Source organism: Hakea prostrata, chromosome 11 (genome assembly GCF_041222555.1).
Source record: "Hakea prostrata isolate BN-2017 chromosome 11, UWA_Hpros_2, whole genome shotgun sequence".
NCBI classification, from domain to species: Eukaryota; Viridiplantae; Streptophyta; class Magnoliopsida; order Proteales; family Proteaceae; genus Hakea; species Hakea prostrata.
The window spans coordinates 13,402,917-13,429,633 of record NC_142610.1 but is presented as its reverse complement, the minus strand read 5'-3'; the positions used below and the strand labels follow the sequence as shown (position 1 = coordinate 13,429,633).

The 26,717-nt window shown below is 41.2% G+C and overlaps 1 protein-coding gene across 1 annotated transcript in view; it reads left to right on the top strand.

The window, feature by feature from the left end:
- LOC149000190 (putative cyclic nucleotide-gated ion channel 5) overlaps positions 1-26,717 on the top strand; it is a 55,455-nt gene that overhangs the window by 5,318 nt on the left and 23,420 nt on the right. The window contains exons 3-4 of the mRNA XM_089139593.1: positions 5,273-5,858; positions 25,082-25,294. Of these exons, the coding sequence (XP_088995719.1) occupies positions 5,273-5,858; positions 25,082-25,294 (799 nt within the window). The remainder of the gene's footprint in view (positions 1-5,272; positions 5,859-25,081; positions 25,295-26,717) is intronic.

The following is a 26,717-nucleotide window of genomic DNA, read 5'->3' as shown; positions in this document are numbered from 1 at the left end:
TCTCATCTTGCCTTTCCAAAAAAGTGAGATGTCTTGCAGGATCTCATGTTGCTAGTACTCCAACTCATTAGGAGTTGCCTTTGTTCCTCGTTGGGCGGTCCTTCTCTAGCTTCACTGTAGGATAGTCCATTTTTTTTCTTTTTGAGCTTTGTACTTTTATCTTCATTGTTCTTCCCATTTTTAGGGGTAAGTTTCGTTATTTTAATTTTTTACTCATCCAAAAATTGTATTTTTTTCATATCAATTTAACTAAAAGTTATTATATATAGAATTTATGTTGGATTCTATTAGGAGTCTAATAAGAGTTTGTATAGGAGTTAAATTAGAGTTTGCATTCATGTAAACTTCTATTCCTTGTAATATTCTACTTTCCACTTATTTATAAATAGAGGGCTTGAGATCATGGATCAATAAGCCATTCTACTACAATCGTTTATTTCAACATGGCATCAGAGCCTAAGTTTGATTGATATTCTTCAATTTTTTTCATTAAAACCCATCGCAGGAATTTTCTGCAACTGTAATACCGTCGTAGAGTTCTTTCTTCTGCAACAATTGCAGAATTTTTTCTACAACCATCGCAGGTTTTTTTCTGCAACTATCGCAGAAACTCAAATTCATAAATTTTCTGCACTTATCGATCTCCAAAACCAAAAGGAGGGAAAGGAAAGAAGAAGAGAAGAGGAACCCTGCTAATACCACCACTGCTATCGTCAAGAACCCTGCTGCTACCATCGCTGCTACTGGTGCTGCTCTCATCGCTGCTTCCGCCATCGACCAAAGAAACAAAAAAAGAAAAAGAAAGGAAAAGAAAGAATTGATCTGCTTCTAGCTTCCAGGGACTGTGAGTTGTTTTCCATAATTTGCTTTCACCATTGCCTCTGCCTCTCTTTGATTTGCGATCTGTTTTAAGTCCCTCTCTTTGATTTGCGATCTATTTTAAGCCAGGGACGATGATGAAATCCCTTTAAGCCCATCGCTTCAATAAACCAGACCAGTCCTTTGGCCGAACCAGATTTTTCTCTTTTTCAAATTCCCAAACCAAATTTAGACCATATTTTGGTTCTCTTTGACCGAACCATATTATTATTTTTCTTTCTTTCTCTTCTTCTTCTAATCTACGATTCTGTTAGAAAAAGAAAAAAAAAAAGAAGAAGAAGGGAAAAAGGAGATTTGATCATATTATTGTTTGGCAATTGCATTCTGCGACGTTTTAGTTTTTTTTTTCAAGGGGTGAAGACTGAAGAACTGCAAACAATTCTTTCAACATGGCAGCCACAAATGATACTACTGCTCCCATTGGATCCGAATATTTTCCCACTCTTCATTCTCTTTCGGTAAGATTTGACGGCACAAATTACTTGATTTGGTCTCGATCTGCTTACCTGACTATTGCTGGAAGAGGACTAGTTGGATACATTACGGGCACCACTATCAAACCCACTACCGCAGGTGTTTTACAAGATAAATGGATATCAAATGGCTCTCTTATTATGTCATTCCTTTTGAATTCCATGCATCCAAATATTGCCCGGGGTTACCTATTACTTGATACTGCAGCCCAAATCTAGAAGGCTACTACTGAAACATATGGACAGTTGGGGAATGATGCATAGGTTTATGAGCTACGAAAGAAGCTTCATGAGACTACCCAAAAGGAACTAACTGTGGCCCACTATTATGTTGAGTTGCGATCTCTTTGGCAAGAGTTGGATCATTATGGGGATTATCACCCCACTAATCCAGATGATGTGGCGACATATAAGAAGCACATTGATAAGATTCGAGTATATGACTTCTTGGCAGGTTTGAACGTGGAGTACGATCAAATCAGAGTGCAAGTCTTAAGTCGTTCTCCCTTTCCTACACTAGAACAGTCTTATGCTCTTGTTCAGTGTGAGGAAAGTCGTCGATTAGTCATGCTTCATACTCCTATTATGGAGAAATCAACTTTACAGTCTGTTCACACTAAATCTGATCCGGCTAAGGAGATTGTCAAGTGTGAGCACTGTCACAAACCATATCATACCAAGGAAAATTGTTGGAAACTGCATGGGAAGCCTGCTGATTTTGAGCAAAAAAGAGCACGAAGAAAGGGAAAACCAAAGGCTAATCTTTCTGAGACAGTTTCCACCACACCCTCTGCAGACGTTGGTTTTTCACAGGAGGAGTTCGCTACTCTGCGACGTATTCTGCAGTCTCCTACTGCCGGTACAGCCTCGACCACTGCTTCCTTTACTACCCCTACCAATTCCTATCTTGCTACTTCCGGATCTAGTCACAGGGAAGGAGATTGGACGTGGTAAATGGATTTTATTTGCTCGAGCCGATTGGAGGATCTACTTCTGCTTTGACTACATCTTCTAATCCGGTCCATTCGGTAATATCAGACCTTCATCAGTGGCACCATAGGCTAGGTCATTCCCCTTTCAAATTTTGTCATTTTCTCTAGATTTGTTTTCCTGATACTTTTATCTTACCATTACAATTTCTTCCTTTCCAAGTTTCCCCATTGGAATTTCCTTTGTTATTGTTTTCCCACGTGTAAAGCTACACGTGAGGGGGAGATTGAAGATGTCTACAATTCAATGCCTTTCATATAGACTTCCTTATGTAGAATTTGATCTTTGTTACCTTTGAAAGTTTGTCCCTTACCTTCGCAATCTTCTACTTTGGAGATCTAACATTGCTATAGAGCTATCTTTTTGACTGTGCAGAACTTGATCTCTGTTAACTCTGGAGATTTGCCCCTTAACTTGACATCTTCCCTTCGGAGATCTAACCTTGCAAAAGATTTGTCGTTTGACCTTTGTAGAACTTGATCTCTATTACCTTTGGAGATTGTCACTTATCTTGACAAATTTTCCCTACCTTTGGAGATTGTCCCTTGGCAAACTTTCCCTTTAAAGATCTAACATTGCTACAAATCAAAAGTTTCACTTTGGCTGTTTTACCCTAGCAATTGTTACCCCAAAAGTATATTTTTCCTCAGATTTGCGCAGAAATTTAGTCTTCTCAACATTTGAAGATTCTACCTTTTTTCTTGAGTGTTCTTCCTTGGAGACATAAAGTTGCAGTAAATATGAGGATAAAGCAAATGGAAGTCTATAAGGCAGACATAATCTGTAAGTTCGAAGATCAAATTGCAGATGTTTACCTAGACAAATGTTTTATACTCTTTTGGTCAAGTTGGGCATGTGTGATATCCATGCCTCAACTTGAGAGGGAGTGTTGGATTCTATTAGGAGTCTAATAAGAGTTTGCATAGGAGTTAAATTAGAGTTTGCATTCATGTAAACTTCTATTCCTTGTAATATTCTACTTTCCACTTATTTATAAATAGAGGGCTTGAGATCATGGATCAATAAGCCATTCTACTACAATCGTTTATTTCAACAATTTAGAAACACAACTGCCAAGATCTGAGTCAGTTGACTGAAGAGTGTCCCATCACATGACCAAAATGAGTGGTTAGTTTTGACGAAAACAAAGGAAAAATGGCCTAAGTTAGGTTATAGTGAGTCAGTGACAAACAAATTTAAGTATCCAACACTAAAGCACTGCTGGGCTTCTGCTTCTAGACTTCAGCTACAATTTGTTCATTCTAATATCCACCAACAACAAGAAGTCAGCCTTATCTCAACTAAATGGGGTTGGCTACATGGATCCTTGCCTTCCAATTAGCTCTATTTGAGATCATGCTAGATACAAGACCTAAGCCATGCATGTCTTTTCCTTTGGTTATTTTAAGTCTACCCCTAGCTCTTTTAGTTCCTTCAATTTGGATTAATCACTCTTCCACACTGAAGCATTAAAGCCCTCCATTGAACATGCCATCACCCCTCAAATGATTTTTTTTAGCTTATCATATACTGGGGCTACTCTTAAGCCAGCTCTAATATGATGATTCCATTATTCTTTCTAGTTTTGCCACTGATCCATCTCAGTATTCTCATTTCTGCTGACTTTTTCTATATGATGCTTCTTAATTGTCCGACATTTTGCACCATACATCACAGCTGGTCATATGATGGTCCTATAAAATTTTGTTTAGGTTGCAAAGGAATTCAATAATCACACAGATCTGTGGATGCATCTCTTCACTTAAATCCATCCGATTTCAATTCTCTATGGATTATCATCCTCTAAACTCCTTGAAGATCCCTACAATTAATGAGTATTCTCTCTTTCTATAGGGGATAATATTTTTCAATTCCACTACTTGACATGGTCACCTTTTCAGAGTGTGAGTTAGATTATTCTTATTTTTAAGGATTAGTTTATGACAAATTGACAATTACTCTTAACACTTAGAACTTACAAGTCTTATTTTCACTTAGTCCCTTCATGCAGGCCCTACAGCTTTAATGGTCGAGAAACCCTAGACTTCCATTTGATTTTGATGGCATTTCAATGTCATCAGGGACATTGTTTGAGTCAAGTATCTTGTGGATGATGTACTCCATCTTTTCGAACATATTCTTCACCTCAATGAATGGTTTCCTTTCTTATTTTTTTCTTTTTAAATTTTAAAAAGAAAGTAAGGAAGAACAAAAATAGGAGCAACATGGTGCCACATTTTCTGGAGATCATCACCATAAAGTAATCAATTAGAAAAGAAATCTCTTCAGTTGTTTTGGCAACTTCATTTTGAAAGATGTGTAAGCTGATTAAGATCAACTTGATGAACTACAGTATGATTAATTCCAGCACTTCTGATTTTATAATTTGTTGCCCACGTTTTTGTCAAATTTAATGCAAGAGGTCAAGATTTAGAACTTCCACTTAGCTTTTTGAGTGCTAATGGATAAGATTGCACATTTTGAGATTTTATTCCATAACTGAATATAGTTGAACTTTTTATCAGATTGTGACTGTAAATTTTTGCTCCAAAAATGGTCTGTTTACTGCTTTACTTTGCAGCTTTGTATGTAAAACTCTGGCTGTGGATGATGATGTATCAGGACTATTTGTCTGCTTTATATCAATGCATAATGAGCAATGCCCCATTATCAAATCCATCATGAGTAGAATGAGATAATAGGTTGCCTAAAACAAATAAAGATTTCCATAGCTGGCTGTAAAGCATTGTGTGTGAAATGATTTATATTTTTGAGACCTGGAAAAAGGATAGTTTGGCATTTAATGATGGTAAATTTTTCTGCTTCTTTATTCCACTAGATGGGAATGGTCTTATATATTTTGGTTTATGTATCTTTCTTGGTGTAAGATTCATCTAACTTGGTGTATTTTGATACTGTCTATATGTTAGGTTGAACGACATAGATTCTAGAGTATCAATGTCTTCTGATGTAGGGGGAATGAAGAGATGTGGATTCAATATTGAAGGGTTGACACATGCAGGTCGTGCAGCCAACACCTCATCAAAATCTTTCAAAAGTGGAATGAGAATGGGGTCTGAAGGACTGAAGTCCATTGGCAAATCTCTTAAGTCTGGGGTTTCTCGTGCTGTATTTCCTGAAGATCTTAAAGTGAAAGAGAATAAGATATTTGATCCTCAAGACAGATTCATCCAGTTATGGAATAGAATTTTTGTCATATCTTGTATTCTCGCAGTATCCGTGGATCCTTTATTTTTCTATCTTCCAGTTATCAGTAATCGACCAAATTGTCTGGGTATAGATAAAAACTTGGCCATCACAACTACGACACTGCGGTCAATCATTGATTGTTTTTATATTATTCACATGGCTATCCAATTCCGCACAGCTTATATTGCTCCATCATCTCGAGTTTTTGGGCGAGGGGAGCTTGTGATAGATCCTGCACAGATAGCAAACCGTTATTTACGAGGATTGTTCATCTTAGATTTTATTGCCGTGCTACCCTTGCCACAGGTTTGAAAGACTTACTAACTTTTTCTCCTTTATTTCCCCCTGTTAACATGCCATTTCAATTAAAGTTCTGTGTTATTTGGTTAGAATTTTATGTATATTATTGATCTTATAATGCTTTAATTAATTATGTTTCTAGTTATATCTGTTACGATTTCTGTTTAGCTGCTAAGATATATAATATATTACAGTATCTTGTTACAGTTAAACCTTTACATCTCTCTGTTTCTCCTATGCTCATACATTACCAGTTCCTGTGCTTGTGCTTGAATTGTTGAAGTATGTTGTCCTTAGTTTGAGAATTTAAATGATCAATGGGAGACTATCTGTATCTTGTCTCTAATCTCTAGTATGCAAAAAATAATTGGGTAACCCATCCTCTATTCTTTCTTCTCTTTCCCTCTTTGAGTCCCTAGTTGGTCTCTATGTCAACCTCCAAAATATCTTCTCTTCCTTTCTGGTGTCTCCAATACCTCCAAAGCCACTCTCCTCCAGCTCATGGGTTTCACCCTTGGTACATTTCCCATCTCCTAAATTGAATATCCCCTCATCCCATGTCGGCTTACAAAGCACCACTGCTCTCCCATGCTTGATCAAATAAACCAAGCTCCAGCTCTAGAAAGGTAGACTTCTCCTTTGCAGATTGGGTGGTCTTGATCAGATCACTCCGTCAAGCTTCTTACCTTTACTCGTGTGGTGTCTTCTCCCTCCCAGATCCACAATTCGTGCCATGGAGTCCCTCTTCTTGGTTTCCTTTGGAAAGGCCAAGTGTCCTCTAGATTCCTCCATCCATCAGTTGGTCCTCCATTTTTGGCCCAAATCGAAAGAAGGTCTTGAGTTCCGCTGGATTCATGATTTCAATATGCTTGCCTGCTTAAACTCTTTGGAAGATTGCCATCAAGCATGACTCTATATCGGTTAACTAGGTGTACTCCCACCTGGTTCGAGGTGATTCCATCTGGATTGTTTCTCTAACCTCTAATCTATCTTGGTTTAGGGAAATCTCCTTGAAATCTCCTTCTTCTCTACCCCCTCACCCTTGCTACTATCTCCATTCAGGTTGCCAATGGGGCCTCCATCTATTTTTGGCTTGACTCTAATAGATGTCCTCTACAATTTTTTGGACCCTTGTCAAGTCTATGCTTCTCACATCCCTAAGCTTGCCTTGCTATCAAACTTCATTTCTAAAGGTTCTTGGAATCCCCTCTCCCCTCCACTCTCTATTCTCACTCAAGTTTGGTCTCTCACCCCTCTTTCATCTCCACCCCTATGACCACACGTTGTGGCTCCCCTCCTCTATGAGTAACTTCTCTATAGTGATAGCTTGAGTCTCATCTGTTTCCCTTCCCCTTTGGTCCCTTGGCACCCCTTAGTTGGTTCAAAGGTCACATCCCTTGTCATGACTTCATTGTTTGGAGAACCTTTAACCCCTGTCTTCCCACCCAATCCTTCCTCATCCATTGTCACAAAATGTTAGCCCTTAGTATATCTTTTTCTGAAAAGGCCTCTTCTTCTTCTTGCCGCTTTTCTGTTCTCTTTGGAAGAAAGCCATGCCCACTATTAGGTCCTGTTGAAAGAAACGATTGTAGTAGAATGGCTTATTGATCCATGATCTTAAGCCCTTTATTTATAATAAAGTGGAAAGTAGACTATTACAAGGAATAAAAGTTTACATGAATGCAAACTCTAATTTAACTCCTATACAAACTCTTATTAGACTCCTAATAGAATCCAACACTCCCCTTCAAGTTGAGGCATGGATATCACACATGTCCACCTTGACCAAAAAAGTATAAAACATCTATCCAGGTAAACATCTGCAATTTGATCTTCAAACTTATAGATTACGTCTGCCTTATAGACTTCCATTTGATTTTTCCTCATCTTTACTGCAACTTTATGTCTCCAAGGAAGAACGCCCAAGTAAAAAAGTAGAATCTTCAAATGTTGAGAAGACTAAATTTCTGCACAAATTTGAGGAAAAATATATTTTTGGGGTAACAATAGCTAGGGTAAAACAGCCAAAGTGAAAGTTTTGATTTGTAGCAATGTTAGATCTTTAAAGGGAAAGTTTGCCAAGGGACAATCTCCAAAGGTAGGGGAAAATTTGTCAAGATAAGTGACAATCTCCAAAGGTAATAGAGATCAAGTTCTGCAAAGGTCAAACGACAAGTCTTTTGCAAGGTTAGATCTCCGAAGGGAAGATGTCAAGTTAAGGGGCAAATCTCCAGGGTTAACAGAGATCAAGTTATGCACAGTCAAAAAGATAGCTCTATAGCAATGTTAGATCTCAAAAGTGGAAGATTGCGAAGGTAAGGGACAAACTTTCAAAGGTAACAAAGATCAAATTCCTCATAAGGAAGTCTACATGAAAGGCTTTGAATTGTAGACATCTTCAATCTCCCCCTCACGTGTAGCGTTACACGTGGGAAGATAATAACAAAGGAAATTCCAATGGGGAAACTTGGAAAGGAAGAAATTGTAATGGTAAAATAAAAGTATCAGGAAAACAAATCTAGAGAAAATGACAAAATTTGAAAGGGGGTTGACCGAGCCTACGGTGCCACTAATGAAGGTCTGATATTACCGAATGGACCGGATTAGAAGATGTAGTCAAAGCAGAAGTAGATCCTCCAATCGGCTCGAGCAAATAAAGTCCATTTACCACGACCAATCTCCTTCCCCAGATCCTGAAGTAGCTAGGTAGGAGTTGGTAGGGGTAGTAGAGGAAGCAGTGGTCGAGGCTGTACCGGCAGTAGAAGACTGCAGAATATGTCGCAGAGTAGCGAACTCCTCCTGTGAAAAACCAACGTCTGCAGAGGGTGTGGTGGAAACTGTCTCAGAAAGATTAGTCTTTGGTTTTCCCTGTCTTTGTGCTTGTTTTTGCTCAAAATCAGCAGGTTTCCCATGTAGTTTTCAAAAATTTTCCTTGGTATGATATGGTTTGTGACAGTGCTCACACTTGACAATCTCCTTAGCCGGATCAGATTTACTGCGAACAGACTGTAAAGCTGATTTCTCCATAATAGGAGTATGAAGCATGACTAATCGACGACTTTCCTCACACTGAACAAGAGCATAAGACTGTTCTAGTGTAGGAAAAGGGAGAACGACTTAAGACTTGCACTCTGATCTGATCGTACTCCACGTTCAAACCTGCCAAGAAGTCATATACTCGAATCTTATCAATGTACTTCTTATATGTCGCCACATCATCTGGATTAGTGGGGTGATAATCCCCATAATGATCCAACTCTTGCAAAGAGATCGCAACTCAGCATAATAGTGGGCCACAGTTAGTTCCTTTTGGGTAGTCTCATGAAGCTTCTTTCGTAGCTCATAAACCTGTGCATCATTCCTCAAATGTCCATATGTTTCAGTAGTAGCCTTCCAGATTTGGGCTGCAGTATCAAGTAATAGGTAACCCCGGACAATATTTGGATGCATGGAATTCAAAAGGAATGACATAATAAGAGAGTCGTTTGATATCCATTTATCCTGTAAAACACCTGCGGTAGTGGGTTTGATAGTAGTGCCTGTAATGTATCCAACTAGTCCTCTTCCAGCAATAGTCAGGTAAGCAGATCGAGACCAGATTAAGTAATTTGTGTCGTCAAATCTTACCGAAAGAGAATGAAACGTGGAAAAATATTCGGATCCAGTGGGAGCAGTAGTATCATCAGTAGTTGTCATGTTGACAAAATTATCTGCAGTTCTTCAGTCTTCACCCTTTCGAAGTAACAGAAACGTCGCAGAATGCAATAGCCAAACAACTCAGACAATTTTTCTCCCTTTTTTTTATTTTTTTTTTTTTATTTATATTAACAGAATAACAGATTATAAGAAACAAAATAACAATATGGTTTGGCCAAATATGCAATGGTCTGGTTTGGTCTAAATTCAGAGAGAACCAAAATATGGTCTAAAGTTGGAGAGAACCAAAATATGGTTCGACCAAGATTTATTGTTTACCTGGTTTAGTCTGATTCGTTTTCTCTTCTTCTTATTGAAGTCCCAAAAGTTGGAGAGACGAAGCAAGTAGCAGCAACGATGGTGTTTCTTCTCTTTCTTCTCTTCTTCTTTCCTTTTCTTCCTGGTCTTCCCTAATCGAACCCACTTTAGTGCAGTGGGTACTGAAGAACAGAGAAAAAAAAAGGAGATGGGTTGCGAGGGTTTGCGATGGGTGCAGTGGAACTGAAGAACCGAAAAAAACAGAACTGTGGGTTACGAGGGTTTGCGATGGGTGCAGATGCAGCGGTGATGGTATGCCAGAAAAAAACGATGGGTGAAAAAAAATTTCAGGGAATTTCGATGGCTTCTGGCTCGATAAGAGATGCAGCGGTGATGGTATAAGTAGGGTTCCTCTTCTCTTCTTCTTTCACTCCTTTTTCTTGTTCTTGCAGTGGTAGATTTCTGTCCAAAACTGAAGAATCGATAGGTGCAGAAAATTTCTGAATTTGAATATCTACGATAGTTGCAGAAAAAAAGAGGAATTTGAATGTCTGCAATAGTTGCAGAAAAATCCTGCGATGGTTGTAGAAAAAGTTCTGCAATTGTTGCAGAAGAAAGAGCTCTACGATGGTATTACAGTTGCAGAAAATTCCTGCGATGGTTGCAGAAAATTCTGCAACTACGATGGGTTTTACGGTAGCAGAAGAAGAGAAAATCTGCAAAAAATCTGCGATGGGTTTTGCAGAAGGAAAAAATTCTTCAATCGAACTTAGGCTCTGATGCCATGTTGAAAGAAACGATTGTAGTAGAATGGCTTATTGATCCATGATCTCAAGCCCTTTATTTATAATAAAGTGGAAAGTAGACTATTACAAGGAATAGAAGTTTACATGAATGCAAACTCTAATTTAACTCCTATACAAACTCTTATTAGACTCCTAATAGAATCCAACAGGTCTTGCTCCAGATGCTCCTTTAGGTTCACTAGGGTTTGAGGTTGGTTCTTGAGACATTTTGCTAGTACTTCGATTTGTGATGTGGGAGGCAAATTGGTGTTGAACGCCTTGATCTTGCATATCTAGTGGGAATGGAACATGAGAAGATGGACCCCCAAATCTAGATCTATTGACTTGATTTGGATAGCAATCTGCGTCAACGTCTCTGCTAGGCTTCAGTCTCTCCCCCACCCCCTATTTTAGATACCCCAAGGAATAGGATTATTGTTGTCTCCTGGGGTCTAAGCTCTTCCCTCTTGCCAACTAGTAGGTTTTAATTCTCGGCCCACCCTCTCCCCCCTTGTACAGTTTTTCTTTCCCTTTGGGCTTTGGTTAATGAGTTTTTTTTATTCATCCAAAAAGAAGTGCATCACACAATTAGCATGGTGGGTGGGATCCACATGCTGAAGTGGCAGTGGAAGGGCTACATGTGGCAGCCAGGCAGGCAACCACATTCAGTTATGGCCAAATAGCCATGTGGCCATGCCTGCTGCAGCTGGCCAAAGGTGGCTTCTTGTGTGCATTTACACTGATAATGGGGCCAGCGGGCAGGAGCAATGGAACATGGTGCTTTCGGGTGCTCCAGTGACTAAGAATAGAATGCCCACAGCTGCTCAGCCAATATATAGAAAGTTGTTGGCAAGCTATGTGACAGTCTAAAAGACCATTTAACATTCCAGGGGTTTCTAGATTGATATATCAGCATCAGGATGGCTGATATTGATTGTGAGGCAGACCAGAGGGACTGGAAAATTAGGGTTACAAATTCTTCGATGGAAGTTTTTGTTGGCGAATCACAACTGATTCTTCATGCATCTCTAGAGACTAAAAGTATTGTGCTGATTTGGCGAGGTGTGTGCTTGCTACACTGTCAGCTGAGATTCCCCTTTGTCTCAAGCAGCTGTTTTGAATTGAATGACCTCAGTGCTCTCTTGCTCTAGGAAGTCTTGCATTCTCAATCTCCCATTAGTGACTTAATGCCAATTCAACAGCCATCATCAAAGACCGTGTTTTCAGTACAATATCACATGGTCATTGCAAGACCCTTTAATCCATGAAGGAACACGTTGTTATGAGCTGATTGAATATGCAATCTTGAGGGCATCTATGCTTTCCCGAGTGAACATTTTCAGCAAAATTTTGACTCAGGATAAGTTACTCATCTTAAGAATAAATCATTTGTGCATTGTGCTCCAATTAAGAGAAGAATGCCCATGTGCAAAGAATAGAGCTAGTGGAGCCCCCAAGCCGTAGACTTTTGAAGAAAAACTTCAAGGAGGAAGGTAGGCCCTTGGTGTGTGTGCATTTAACTTCACAATCATTTTTGAATTTACTTATGGTCCTATGAAGACCTTGGAAGTGTTGTTGATCATTGATGAAAACTTGGGGGAGATTTCTGTGTAAGAATAAAAAGAGAAGCCAAAGGGGGTCTCATTTGCATGGTTACTTAAGATTCAGGTACGGTATTGTTCTGCAGCTTGCCAGACCATGTATATTGTGTATTGTGTAGATTTGTCCATGAATTATGGACATTGGATTGCTGTTGGTGTGCATGTAGGACCCAAGTAATATGTTTGCTTATATATTAGATGGAGTAACTTAGAAAACAAGAAACTTGGAGATCAAAGAGAAGAAGAGATCAACTTTATTTCACCAACAAACTTGGGTCCACGTTTCACTACTTGTTCTTGCTCTCTACTTCTTTTTGCAAATGAGCAACTCTTACAACCTCTTTATAGGATGCAATTAACAACTACATAAGCTAAAGTAAACACCAACATTAGGCACATGGGTGGCATTGGTCAAGTCACTTTTAGTGACTTTGACTAAACTCACTTTTACCACATATTTAGTCACAATTTCTATAGTGAACTCATTTTCTACATGTGTAACCACCATTGCTATAGTGTATCTTATTTTGCACATGTGTAGCCACCATTGCTATAGTGTTATTTGCCACATGTGTAGCCAACATTTGTATAGTGACAAGTCACCTTTCACATTCTCCAAAATTCAATTTACATATTCAACAGTGTGCATATGGTTATGCATATTCTGGTGGATCTGGCCATTTTATGTGATACTAGATAACTTGAAGTTGCCCCAGCTAGGCTGTCTGACGGATATAAGTTAGTAGGCAGTGCCAAGCAGTGAGGTGTACAATCATAGTCAGAGTTTACGGCAGAAACATTGGTGACACTAAATCAACCTGCCACTTGGTGTCAACCTAGGATTTAACAATTTCACATATGAATATGTATGTCATGATCAAGCTGCCTCTTGATTGCCAGCAATCCTGTGTTTTATTAAAGGAGCTACATATTGAATTAGGATGCCCTTTTAAAGAAGCTGATATACAAACTCTTTTTCCCAAGCTGATTCCCAATCTCCAAAAAATTCCTTTTCTAACCCTTCACTAAATGACATCTCACCGCCCCTCACATCCCAATACTGTAGCCCTTCTCGGGCTCATGGGCCTATTACCCAAGGCCCATGGCCCTTGGCTTCACGCCCTTTTTTTTCCTCTGAACTATTCCACCTCTAAATCTCTTTTAAAGCCCAGCCCAATCATCTCTACCTCTCGTCCCACTTCCAGAACTGAACCACTTAGCCCACCGAAGCCTCACCAACTTATACCCATCACCTCTTCTTGCTCCTCTAAACCAAGCCCAACCATCATACAACCGTCACATTCGCCTATCTCCTTGACCATCTCATCTGAGCCTTTCAGTGCTAGCTCCCCTTCCCTCGCCAAGCCTGCCTTCACCCCTGCACCCTCATCCAATGGTTCCGGCTCTACTATTGACCCTGACATGTTCGAATCCCCCTCCCCCATTAGCTCATCCCTATGTGAGTCTTGCCCACATTGTAGTTTGGATGGTCACTTATGCATGCATAATAGTCTAGAAGGTTCCCCTTCCCCTAGTTGCTTGGTTGCTGCCCCCCCCCCCCCCTGTTGTTTAAATGACTGATTTTATCATATGGAATGTTAGAGGCCTTGCTAAACAAGCTGAACTTAAGTTGTCCATCCGTGAGTCTAAGGCTTCTTTTGTGGCTTTGTTAGAAACCCATGTACAATGTGAAAATGCCCGTCGGATTGCCAACTCCATAACCCCTTCTTGGTCTTTCATTTCCAACTCATCTCATTCCCCTAATGATGAATATGGATTCTTTGGGACCCTGCAAAATTCCAGCCAACCTTGCTCTTCTCCTTTCCCCAGCTCTTACACTTTCACCTATCCTCTACCTTTTCCCCCTCATTTTATCTCTCTATTGTCTATGGTTTTAATCGCCCGTCTTTGGAAAGACCTCCTCGCTATCTCCTCCTCCTTGTTGGGCCTGCCTTGGGGTATTGGGGGTGATTTCAATATCATTCGATTCTTTAATGACCGTATTGGAGGTAACCCTCTTGACCCTGTGGCAGTCGAAAATTTCACTTCATGGATTAATGATGCAAGCGTCTTTGATCTTCGTTGGTCTGATCAGCAATTCACCTGGGATAATCGTAGAGTTGGTTTCGCCCGCATCGCCTCTAAAATTGATAGATTCCTTGTCAACCACCCTTGGTTCTCCCTCTTCCCTGCTAGCCATGCCCATTATGGCCCCCCTCTTGTTTCCAATCACTCCCCTTGCCATATCAAACTCCTTGACCATCCTTCCTTCTGGCCTAAGCCTTTCAAATTCTTCGATATGTGGATTTCTAATCCTTTTTTCCTTCCCACTGTCATGGATGCCTAGTCCCAACCTGTCCACTGTCACTCTCTCCCTCTTGTGGCTTTTGCTCGAAAACTCCGAAACATTAAAATTGCCCTTCATTCTTGGAACTCCACTACCTTTGGTAATATCTCCTCTAGGGTCTCCAAGTGTCAGGTTGACCTCTCCAGGGTCCAATCCCAGCTTCAGATTGACCCTTTTTGCCGGTCCTTGGTGGAGGAGGAGAAAGCCCTATCCCTTCTCCTCTCTTCCTTGGTCTCCCTTAAAGAGAGTTTTCTTCGTAAAAAATCCCGTGTCAAGTGGCTTGAGCTTGGTGATGCCAACACCGCTTTCTTCCATCGCTCTCTTAAAGCCCGCAACAACTTCAATTCCCTTCCTTGCCTCCTTTCTCGTAGTGGTGCCTGGATCTCATACCCACCTAGTATCAAGGAGAAAGTCGTCTCCTATTTCTCGAACCTTCTCTCCCCCCCCCCCCTCTCTCCCCCCTCTCCCGTCCCTTCTTCCCTCCATCCTTAATAAATTCATCGACCCCTCTCTTCTCCCATCTCTTTGTTCTATTCCTTCTCCCAATGAGATCCGCTCTGCCATTCGATCCCATAAAGCCAACAAGGCCCCTGGTCCTGATGGCTTCAGTATGGGATTCTTCTTGGCCACTTGGGATTTCATTTGAGCCCAACCTTATTCACGCTATCCGCAGCTTCTTCCTTAACCCGTTTCAACTCTCCACCATCAACAACACCTTTCTCTGTCTTATCCCCAAAAAGCCTGGTGCCTCTTCTCTCTTTGATTTTCATCCCATCTCACTCTGTAACCTCATCTACAAATTCATCTCCAAAATCCTGGCCAATCGTCTTAAATTGGTTATCCCCACTCTGGTCAGCCCAAATTAGTCGGCCTTCATTGCCAGTCGGAGCATCTCTGATAATATCCTCCTCTGTGCTGAGATTATCCGAGGATTCGATAGAGCTAGCCACTCCCCTGCTGCTATTATGAAGGTTGATCTTCATAAAGCCTTTGACTCTATTCGATGGGATTTGTTGGAATTTATTAATATGATTAATAAATTAAATGCCCAAGGGCAATATTGGAAACTCACTATTAGGGCGGTTACAAAATAGGGTTATATATTTTGGTAACCACCGCATTTAGTGAGTAAGGGTGTGATTCATTCGCACGAGATTTATCTCTGAGAAACGGCGGCTCCATCTCTCTCTCCCTCTCTCTTAGAATCGCAGGCTTGGAAATTTTTTCCTTTCCTTGCTTTTGATCTTCATTCCATTAATCCACGGCATTTGGGTTGTGGATATCATTCCCTTTCCTAGTGATTGTGGAATCGCCCCGGTAAAGTTTGGTGGTTGAACGAGAACGTGGATCTAGACTTCCACTCCGAATACTTCATAAAAGGGAAAGCGAATCCAGGTAAGGAATCTTTCCCCCGTCAATTAAACAATATTGATATATATGGAGTATTACCAACATTGGCATCAGAGCCATTGGTTCCCACGTTTTTTGTTCCTCCCCATTGTTTAATTTTATTGTATGGATCCAATGGGAGGATCAAGGGTTTACGGAGAATCCAGGGTTTAATACGAAACCCATGGGAGAATTGATAGGGTTTATGGAAACCCTTATTTTGGTTCGGATCCGAGTGGGAGATCCTTGTGAATTTCCCTAATGAAGATTTGCATGAATTGATAATCCATGATGATAATTTTTTGTTTTAAATTTATTGTTGGATTTTTTTCATGTATTTTTTGGGTGAAAAAACGTGTTTTCCGTTTTTTGAAAAAAATTTCGTTTAAGAAAAATGGAAAAATCGCCGTTTTTTGGCCACTGTGGATCAGACGGACGACCGTCTGACCAGACGGTCGTCCGTCTATTATCAGATAGGTCATAGTGACCCAGACGGAATTTCCGTCTGGGAGACGGTCATCCGTCTGGTCACAGAATGCCAGACGGAATTTCCGTTTGGGCAGACGGTCATCCGTCTGGGCATAAAAGGCAGACGGCAGTCCGTCTGGGAGATGAATTTTTTTTGGATATTGGTCTGTCCAGTTCAGAATGTGTTTCTAACTTACTGGACACCAATGGCCCGACAATCTGTGTGATGTTTAGGCATTAAGGGCCTAATGGGGCCTAGTGGGAGCTAATGAGGTAGAAGTGTTCTGTGTGAACCACCTCATAGCTTTAACATGATTGCATGTTTTATTTTAATAAAACTGTTTTTTATGGGTCTATCAATCATGTTTCTTGCACAGAATGAAACTAGTGTATAAGTTTATGTGGGTTTGCATGAGAATTTGATTGAATGTTTGTTAGCATCTCTTTTGGTTTAAATGCTTATCCCATGGTTGACTATGCTAGTGTGATTTGCTGTTGCTTGAGTTATGTTTTATGCTAGAATAGTTGAACTCATCCTAGTATGTAATGTCTTTAGAATAAATGGCTGTTACCAAGAGCATTGTTGCTAACTTCGCAAAAGGAGATAAACCGAATAAGAGGTATTATGACCTTTGGCACCGAAAGGTGCAGTATCTCCTAGAAGAATAGAACATGCTGGAAACCGTAAACTAGACGATGTCCCCACCTGAGGAAGGTACCACTGCACAGTATAGCAGGAACCTTGAGCTTTACAATGCCTGGAAGAGGAAAGACCGGGTAGCTAGGATTAATATCCTAAGCTCCATGAGGGATGACCTGATGCTTCATTATGAGAAGCATAGGACTGCAAAGTCTTTGTGAGGGGCTGTGAAGTTCTAGTATGGAGGGACTTCCACCACAAGGGGCCGCCAGCTCAAACTCACATTTGACGGTTATAAGATGCGCCAAGGTCACACCATGAGGCAGCATATAACCATCATGTCTAACATAATTAGTGAGTTGAGCGCATGTGGGCGCCAGAAGACTGATGAGGAGCAAGTCTCTGCGTCATCAGGTCATTGCCTAAGTCTTGGGAGCAAATGAAGATCTTCTTGACTCATGTTAATGAGGTCAAGACATTTGATCAAGCTGCTAAGCACCTTGAGCTAGAGGAGGATCCGATGTTGGCCGATGTCCCTCACATTGCAGTAGTTGCTGCTGAAGCAAGCACTAGTAAGGGTGTAGGCTTCAAGTGCAAGAAGGAGAGAGCAAGTCTCTGCGCATCAGGTCATTGCCTAAGTCTTGGGAGCAAATGAAGATCTTCTGACTCAGTTAATGAGGTCAAGACATTTGATCAAGCTGCTACACCGAGCTGGAGGAGGATCGGATGTTGGCCGATGTCCCTCACACATGGTTTTAAGCAAGCACTAGTAGGGTGTAGGCTTCAAGTGAAAACAGAGGAGCTCAACCTTGGTTTTGTATTGGGTGGGAACGGAAACAAGAGTGGTTTAGAGCATGGTTTTAGAGTTGTATTTGAAAACAATTCTTTGGTTTTGTATCTGGGTGATATAGTTTATGGTTATGGTTTTCTTCTGAATGGTTTCATTATATTGGATACAATTGATTATTCATTTAATTCTAGTAGTGCTTTTGTTTGCCAAGATACTGTGTGTATTGTTTCTAATTTGTGGCATGCTAGACTAAGACATATTGGCTTAGATAGGATGAACAGGTTGGCAAGAGAAGGTCTCTTAGGCCAAGGTTCACTATCTGATTTGCCAATCTGTGAGTCTTGTCTAGCAGGAAAAGCAACTAGAAAACCATTTAAAAAGGCTTTGAGAGCCTCTCTTCCTTTAGAACTTATCCAGTCAGATGTGTGTGGACCCATGAATGTGCATACTAGAAAAGGACAGGCTTATTTTATCACATTCATAGATGACTATACACGGTATGGTCACATTTATCTAATTTCTCATAAGTCAAAATCTCCGGAATGTTTTAAGAAATTCATGAGCTTAGTTGAGAATCAGTTAGATAAAAAGATTAAAACTCTTAGAACGGATAAAGGTAAAGAGTATCTCTCCGATATGTTCAAAGGGTTATGTGATGAAAAGGGGATATCTAGACAACTTACTATTCCAGGGACTCCATAGCAAAATGGGGTTGCTTTGAGAGGAGGAATAGAACCTTGCTAGACATGGTGAGATCCATGATGGCGCAGGCAAATCTACCCATCTCTTATTGGGGGAGATGCTTTGCTGACTGCGGCCTATATCCTCAACAGAGTTCCAACCAAATCGGTTCATTCCACACCATATGAGTTGCGGACCGGAAGGAAGCCAGATTTGAGTTACTTGCGCGCATGGGGATGTGCAACATATGTTCACTCTACTTCTCACCAATATGGAAAGCTTGGACCCAGAGGAAGAAAGTGTATCTTTGTGAGATATTCTGAACCCTTAAAGGGCCATGTCTTCATTGGACTAGATGAGAATGAGAGGAGAACGGAACTTGAGTCTAGGGATGCAACATTCTTGGAGAATGATTTTCCATCTCTTTCAGGAGTTAACAAAGAATCATCGGAATTCTTTGAGATACAAGATAGTGGTCTTGTCACTCCAGGGATTTAGATTATGGATAATGAACCTGGGGTTCATCCAGAAGATCCTAGTGGGAGTGGGAGTGGGAGTGCAGATGAGATAGCTACCTTAGATGGTGAGCGATCTGACATGCACTTGCGCCGTAGTGGGCGCGGGCTAGTTCCTCGTCGACGTTTCGACATAGAGGATGAAGCCTACATGGTAACTCCTGAAGAGATCGACTGTGAGATGACTTCAGATCGATGAGCATGAACCAAAGAGCGTGCGAGGAAGCTCTTGCGGGGTCAAGCTCAAATGAATGGTTGAAAGCAATAAAGGAAGAGTTGGAGTCGATGAAAGTTAATCATGTCCGGGACTTGGTTGACTTGCCGCCAGGCCGAAAGGCAATTGGGAACAAGTGGGTTCTCAAGATCAAAAGAAAGGCGGATGGATCTATTGAGAGATTCAAGGCTCGTTTAGTGGCTAAGGGCTACACCCAATGAGAGGGCGTTGATTATGAGGAAACTTTTTCCCCTGTGGTTAGGTTTGCCTCAATTCGCCTCATATTAGCCATTGTTGCTCAGTTGGACTTGGAGCTTTATCAGATGGATGTAAAAACTGCTTTTCTCAATGGAGAACTTGAGGAAGAGATCTATATAGATCAACCTCAAGGCTTTGAAGCAAATGGACTTGAGCGCAAAGTGTGCAAGCTTAAGAAGTCCATATATGGCTTAAAGCAAGCATCTAGACAGTGGAATGTGCGCTTCCATCAAGCTATGATGGAAAATGGTTTTTCCATGCTTGAGGAAGACCACCGTGTTTACACCAAGAGATCCGATAATAATTATGTCATTCCGACACCGTACGTAGATGACATACTTATGGCTAGCAATAGCAAGGAGCTATTGGAAACCATTAAGAAATGGTTGTCCTCCGTATTTGATATGAAGGACATGGGTGAAGCAAGCTATGTGCTTGGTGTCAAGATTGTCAGAAATAGGCAAAAGAGATTACTAGGTTTATCTCAAGAGACCTATATTGACAATGTCTTGACGAGATACCAGATGCACAACTGCAAACCAATTGATACTCCAATGGAGAAGGGTTTGCATTTGAGCCTTGATATGGGTCCTAAGACTCCAGAGGAGAAAACCAAGATGGAAAGAGTTCCATATTCCAGTGCAGTGGGTAGCCTTATGTACGCTATGATGTGTACTAGGCCGGATATTTGTTATGCAGTGGGTTTGGTTAGTCGGTACCAATCAAACCCAGGCATAGAGCACTGGAAAGCGATCAAGAGGATATTGAGATATCTCGAGAGGAACGAGTAACTACATGTTGTGTTACCAAGGATCGGATTTGCGGTTAGTTGGCTATGGTGATGCCGATCGGGCTGGAGACATTGATGAGCGCAAATCAACCTTTGGATATGCTTTCTTGCTGAATGGCGGGGCCATTTCGTGGTGTAGCAAGAAGCAGGCTTGTATATCCCTCTCGACCATGGAAGCAGAGTATGTGGCATGCTCAACTGCGGTTCAAGAGGCTGTTTGGTTGAGGAGATTCCTTCGACACACTGGGATTGTGATGACATCCAAAGAGGCTGCCCTTGTCTACTGTGATAGTACGGCAGCTCTTAGCTATGTCAAGGACCCCAAGTATCATGGGAAGACCAAGCATATACAGTTGAGATATCACTTTATTAGAGACATTACATCAAGGAAGAAAGTTGTACTTAAGCATATATCTACTAGTTTGATGGTAGCTGACCCTCTTACCAAACCTATAGCCAAGGATGTTTTTATTTCTGATGAAAAATCCTTGGGCTTGCGTAGATTGTGACTTTGTACTGAGACTTTCTTATTATTGAGTAATATGAGTTCATTCCAGCATTTATTTTTATTCACTTTCTGTGTGATTGTGTTTCTTCTAGCATAAAACAAGATATGTCAATAGGCAAGAGAATGGCTCACTCATACGAGCATTCACCTCTGGCGCCTTGGAGGCGAGCAGAGATGAGACGGATTGTGAATGACTTTGTGTAGGTCAATTCATAATCATGATGTCGCCTTGATTTGGAATCAAGATGAGTTTCTCTATTGTGAAGAGAATCGACATGAATGTTCCCACTATTCATGTTGCCTATAGGAGCCAGGTGCGAGTACTTTATGTGGTGCTAGGGTGGTGACAATAAAGAAACTCGGGTTAGGCGCAAGAAGTTGGGACTAGACTAAGACCTGTATGGTGTTGAGATGGACATACGTTCTATTGTATATAGAATGCTCCACCATAGCACGTATATCATACTATGTGTGCCTAGCGATCATTGGAAAATGAGAGGATGGATCCCTGCTCCTCTCATTGTGTGAGTCCTGGACCTTATGGTTCATTAGTGTTCTTAGTGACTTTCGACGACATCATGAAATGAAGGGTTGATGTGGCTACTTTGGGGTGTTACCTATGGTCATGATTGGTTCGACCTAAAGGGGCACTACCGGGAAAGGAGTCAATCCTAAGTGTAGTGATGGTCTGGGGCGAAAGGAAAGGTTTGATTCAACCGCACCCTAAAAGTGTTTGTTTGGCGCCAACCGTATGTGTTACAAAGTAGTGAACATTTTAAGGACAAGAAGGTGATCTCTCAGAGGGATCGAGATACCTTCAGTCTGGTGAGTTTGAATAAACCTAGGACACTGTGTTATACTAATGCTTATTTGATTTGTTTCTATGAGTGATGTGCCATTCTGGCCTTCTGGGAAGGTTTATAGTTTGGGGCTCACGCGTGTGTATATCACCGGTCGCACAACCCATTTTGCCAGTATGACTTGTGGATATTAGTGTCTGGGACACAGGTGGTCTATGTATCTGGGATACATAGTGAAGAGATCAATATGTATGTATACTTGGGATATACATGTGTGTCTGGGACACAAGAGGTCTATGTATCTGGGATACATAACAGAGAGAATGAATATGTATATCTAGGATATACATGTGTGTCTCGGGGACACAAGAGGTCTATGTATCCGGGATACATAGCAGAGAGATTGAATGTGTATATCTGGGATATACAAGTGTGTCTGGGACACATTGAAAGATTAACACTTGCCCTTGTGCAAGTGGGAGCTGTTGGAATTTATTAATATGATTAATAAATTAAATGCCCAAGGGCAATATTGGAAACTCACTATTAGGGCGGTTACAAAATAGGGTTATATATTTTGGTAACCACCGCATTTAGTGATTAAGGGTGTGATTCATTCGCACGAGATTTATCTCTGAGAAACGGCGGCTCCATCTCTCTCTCCCTCTCTCTTAGAATCGCAGGCTTGGAAATTTTTTCCTTTCCTTGCTTTTGATCTTCATTCCATTAATCCACGGCATTTGGGTTGTGGATATCATTCCCTTTCCTAGTGATTGTGGAATCGCCCCGGTAAAGCTTTGGTGGTTGAACGTGAACGTGGATCTAGACTTCCGCTGCGAATACTTTATAAAAGGGAAAGCGAATCCAGGTAAGGAATATTTCCCCCGTCAATTAAACAATATTGATATATATGGAGTATTACCAACAGGATTTTATCAGTGAAGTCCTTTCGACGATGGGCTTCCCCCCCCCCTTTGTCCACTGGGTCAAGACTTGTATCTCTTCCCCTCACTTCTCGGTCATCACCAATGGTTCCCCGGCGGGTTTCTTCTCCTCGCGTATTGGTATACGTCAAGGGTGCCCCCTTTCCCCTTACCTCTTCACCTTGGCATTGGAAGTGCTTTCCCGCCTGATTCAATCCAAAACTGATCAGATGCTCATTTCTCCCTTCCCCAAATGTCGTTCCCTCAAGCTCACCCACCTCGCCTTTGCTGATGACCTCATGATTCTCTCTAGAGCTGACCATTCCTCCATCTCTTCTATCCTTGTGACCCTCTCCCACTTCGAATCCCTATCGGGACTTAGAGTCAATTTGAGAAATCCACCATCTTTCTCTCTGGTATCTTTGATTCCTCAAGAGCCTCCCTCCTTGCGCTCTCTGGATTCAGCCTAAGCTCCTTCCTTGTGACCTATCTCGGTCTCCCCCTCATCCTTGGTAGGCTCACTCGCTACCATTGCTCCCCCATGCTCAATCATATTCGAAAGAAGTTTCAACTCTAGAAGAGTAAGCTACTTTCGTTTGCTGGAAGAATGGTGCTAATTCACTCGGTCCTCCAATCCTCCTATCTCTACTGATGTGGTATCTTTCCCCTTCCTAAATCTATCATCCATTCTCTGGAATCCCTTTCTGTGCTTTCCTTTGGAAAGGCCAGGAGTCCCCCTGCTTCCTTCATCCTATTAGCTGGAAGTCCATTTGCCATCCCAAATCTGAGGGTGGTCATGGCTTTCATCGTATCCGTGATATGAATATGGCTTGTCTCATGAAACTCATCTGGAAGATCGCCTCTAGACATGATTCCATTTGGGTTTCCTGGGTCTATTCCTATCTCCTTAAGAATGACTCGATTTGGACTGTTCTGCCCCCCTCCAACCCCTCCTGGATTTGGAGGAAGCTCCTGATTCTCTGTGGTAGTGCTCTCCCTGCCATTTCTGTCAGTGTCTCTACTGGTATCTCCACTTCCTTTTGGCTCGACCCCTGGCATCCGATGGGTATCTTGTACACTCTTCTTGGCCCTGATCCGTTTATAACACCCGTATCCCAAAATCCGCTCCCCTTTCTTCGTTCATCTCATTTGGGTCTTGGTCCCCTTCCACCCACCCTAGTCTCACACAGGTTTGGAGCTCCCTCCCCCCATCTCCTCCCTCTCCGACAACCGCATTACTTGGTTGCACCCCCACTCTACCCCCTTTTTCTACGCATCGGCTTGGAACCTCCTGAGAACTCCATCTCCCCCTATCCCTTGGTCCCCTCTTGTTTGGTTTGAAGGCCACATCCCTCGCCATGTCCTTACTCTTTGGAGAACCCTAGCCTTGCCTTGCCTACCCAAGCTTTTCTCATTAGCCGTCACATCCCCGCCAACCCAAACTCTACCAACTGTTGAAATAGTTCAAAGGATATTGACCACCTTTTTTCTTCTTCTTTCTGATGCCCTATTTCCCGCTTTGTTTGGTCCCTTGCCCTTGCATCCATTTGGCCTAGATCCCAAAGTTCTTTTGGCTTTGCACGAGATTGGCATTGGATTCTGAGAAATTTTGCTGGTACCTCTATTTGTGACCTTGTGGGTAAGCTTGTCTTTGCCGCCACTATTCACCATCTTTGGTGGGAGCGTAACATGCGAAGATGGACCTTCAAATCCCGTTCAAGATATATGATTTGGAATGCCATCTACTTTGATGTTTCTTCGAGACTTCGTTCTCCCCCACCCCCTGTTGTAGATTCTCCAAGAAATAGGTTGATTGTTAGTTCTTGGAGTCTCTCAGCTTCTTTCATGTCCCCTTCTTGATTGGGGCTCTCCCCCCCCCCTTGTTCCCTTTGTATGTGCTCATTTGGCTTTGGTAATTTAATTATTTATTCATCCAAAAAAAAAAACTGCCTCTATATTGCCAGCAACCGTGTTTTATGGAGGACCCATATATTGTTATTCCATTGTTTAATCCACTGACCAGTTGCCTGATTAGTTTACCAAGCCCCCTTTGCCTTGCTTTTCAGTAGTGTTGTTCCAAGCTGATTATTGGATCTCTATGCCCTAGCTTCATGGGAAGTGTTAAATTTTTGGTCCTATTGGTGTAGTGGCCACTATTGAACCATCAAATATTATTATGTAGTTGGTAGTGCGTCAACTCACAGTATGGGAAGGTTTCCCTACATGGGAGAGCTCTGTTTTGGTTAGCTTGTTTATTGGTTTGAATAGGCTGTTCTCCTTTCTAATACTTCCCTTATTTAGAGTTGCTACTTTAGTTGTTATATTGCATTGCTTATTATAAATATTCTGACCAGCGATGGCATGCAGTCTGAACCTGCCAATGGTTCATATGCTTTTCTCTTTCCCTCCATTGTCTTCTCTTCTCTGTCGTGGCCTAGTTTTTCTCTTCTTCTTACTTTAATTGATTGATTCTTAGTTCTCTAGCATGTTACAAGAAGGTTCAGAAAACTTTGTTCCTGTAATTAGTATCTGGAAGAGTTCTACTGATTACTTTTTATATGTTCAGATTGTAATTTGGAGATTTCTTCGGAGCGCAGATGGCACAGATGTGCTTGGTACAAAACAGGCATTGCTTTTCATTGTCTTGCTTCAATATCTTCCAAGATTTTTCAGAATCATACCCCTCACATCAGAATTGAAGAGGACTACTGGTGTGTTTGCTGAAACTGCTTGGGCTGGTGCTGCCTATTATTTACTATGGTACATGCTTGCAAGCCATGTAAGTATTAGTGAAATTTGCATTTGGCTGCTGAATTTTTTTTCCTTTTTATGTTACTGCTGCCTGCTGGTTAAGTTTGCATGCTGAATGAAATTGCACCTCAATTTGCCTATCATCCCTATGATTTATGTATTTTACTTTGCAAGAAAGTTGTTATTACTGGAAATTCCAAATGATTATTTATCTGGTGCTGCCCATCATCAAGAGCCCACACTGAAATAATAATTATTTTCAAGTACACGATCTTCCAATTGCATGGGGAAGTCTATTCACTAATTTGTTTCTAAGAGACCTAAATAGGGAGGTTCAGTAGGGAAAACAATTTGGAAGTATCCAATCATCTGGGTTTTTCCTAAGCATGTTGCTTTTGCAAGGTTGTGAATTTTGGTTGTGGTATCAACATTGGTAAAAATAAGAAAGAAAAATAAACTGAATCTATGTATGAATTATGTAATATGAATCACTTTTTGTAATTATAATGAATGAGAGCAGGCATTGGTGCAACTGTAGGGTAGCCCATTTTGATCAAGTGATCACCGGTTCTGTCTGAAATAGCTTCTCTGTGGAAGCAGGGACAAGGCCGCAGAGGTTATGACCATCCCCAGATTCCATAGTGGTGGGTGCCTCTTAGTAAAACAGAAAGTTAGAAAAGGAAACGAAGGGGAAGAGGAAGGTGATGGATCCTTCAACTAGACATGCTGTAAATTATCCCTGTACCTTGACTATGGGTATTATGGAATCGGCTGCTGTGAACCAAAATGAAGAGAAGTCCAACAGGAGCAAAACAGAGAGTAAGGTTTACAATAACTAATCAGACTAGTTCTGGTACCATGAAGCAATATAAAAACAGGTTAGAGTAGTTCCTGCACAGAGAAGAATTAATAAGAAAAAAGAAGTGAAAAAAGAAGAGAGAACAAGGAGAAACTTAGTCCACAGGTTGTTAGGGATACAACTGTAAACCAGTATTATATGATAGATGGCTCATAAAGTTCATTTTAAACTGCAACTGCAACAACAACTGCAACAAAGTCAGCCTTAACCTAATTCGTTGTCAAGTATAACTAACAAAGAAAATATCCCCATGGTATTCTATTTAGTTTAACAACTTAAAAAAAACTGCACATGATAAACATCATCATGAATGGTTAACTGGCACCATAGTTGCTAAACAACACTATCACTACACCTTCAATATTCTCCCTCTGCTATTATTTGCAATCCCGAATGATATAAGTGTTGGTTACTTTTTGATGTTGACAAAGTAGGGATGGTAGGGCAACAAGGTTTTCTGAAATTTTCTATATAAATATCTTTTTCCACCCAAAGATGAAAATGCATATCTTGATCTTGAAAATGTTTTGTCCTATATTGCTGCACATTTTGACATGCAAGGGATTTGCTGCTTCAATGGGTCCATGCAGAA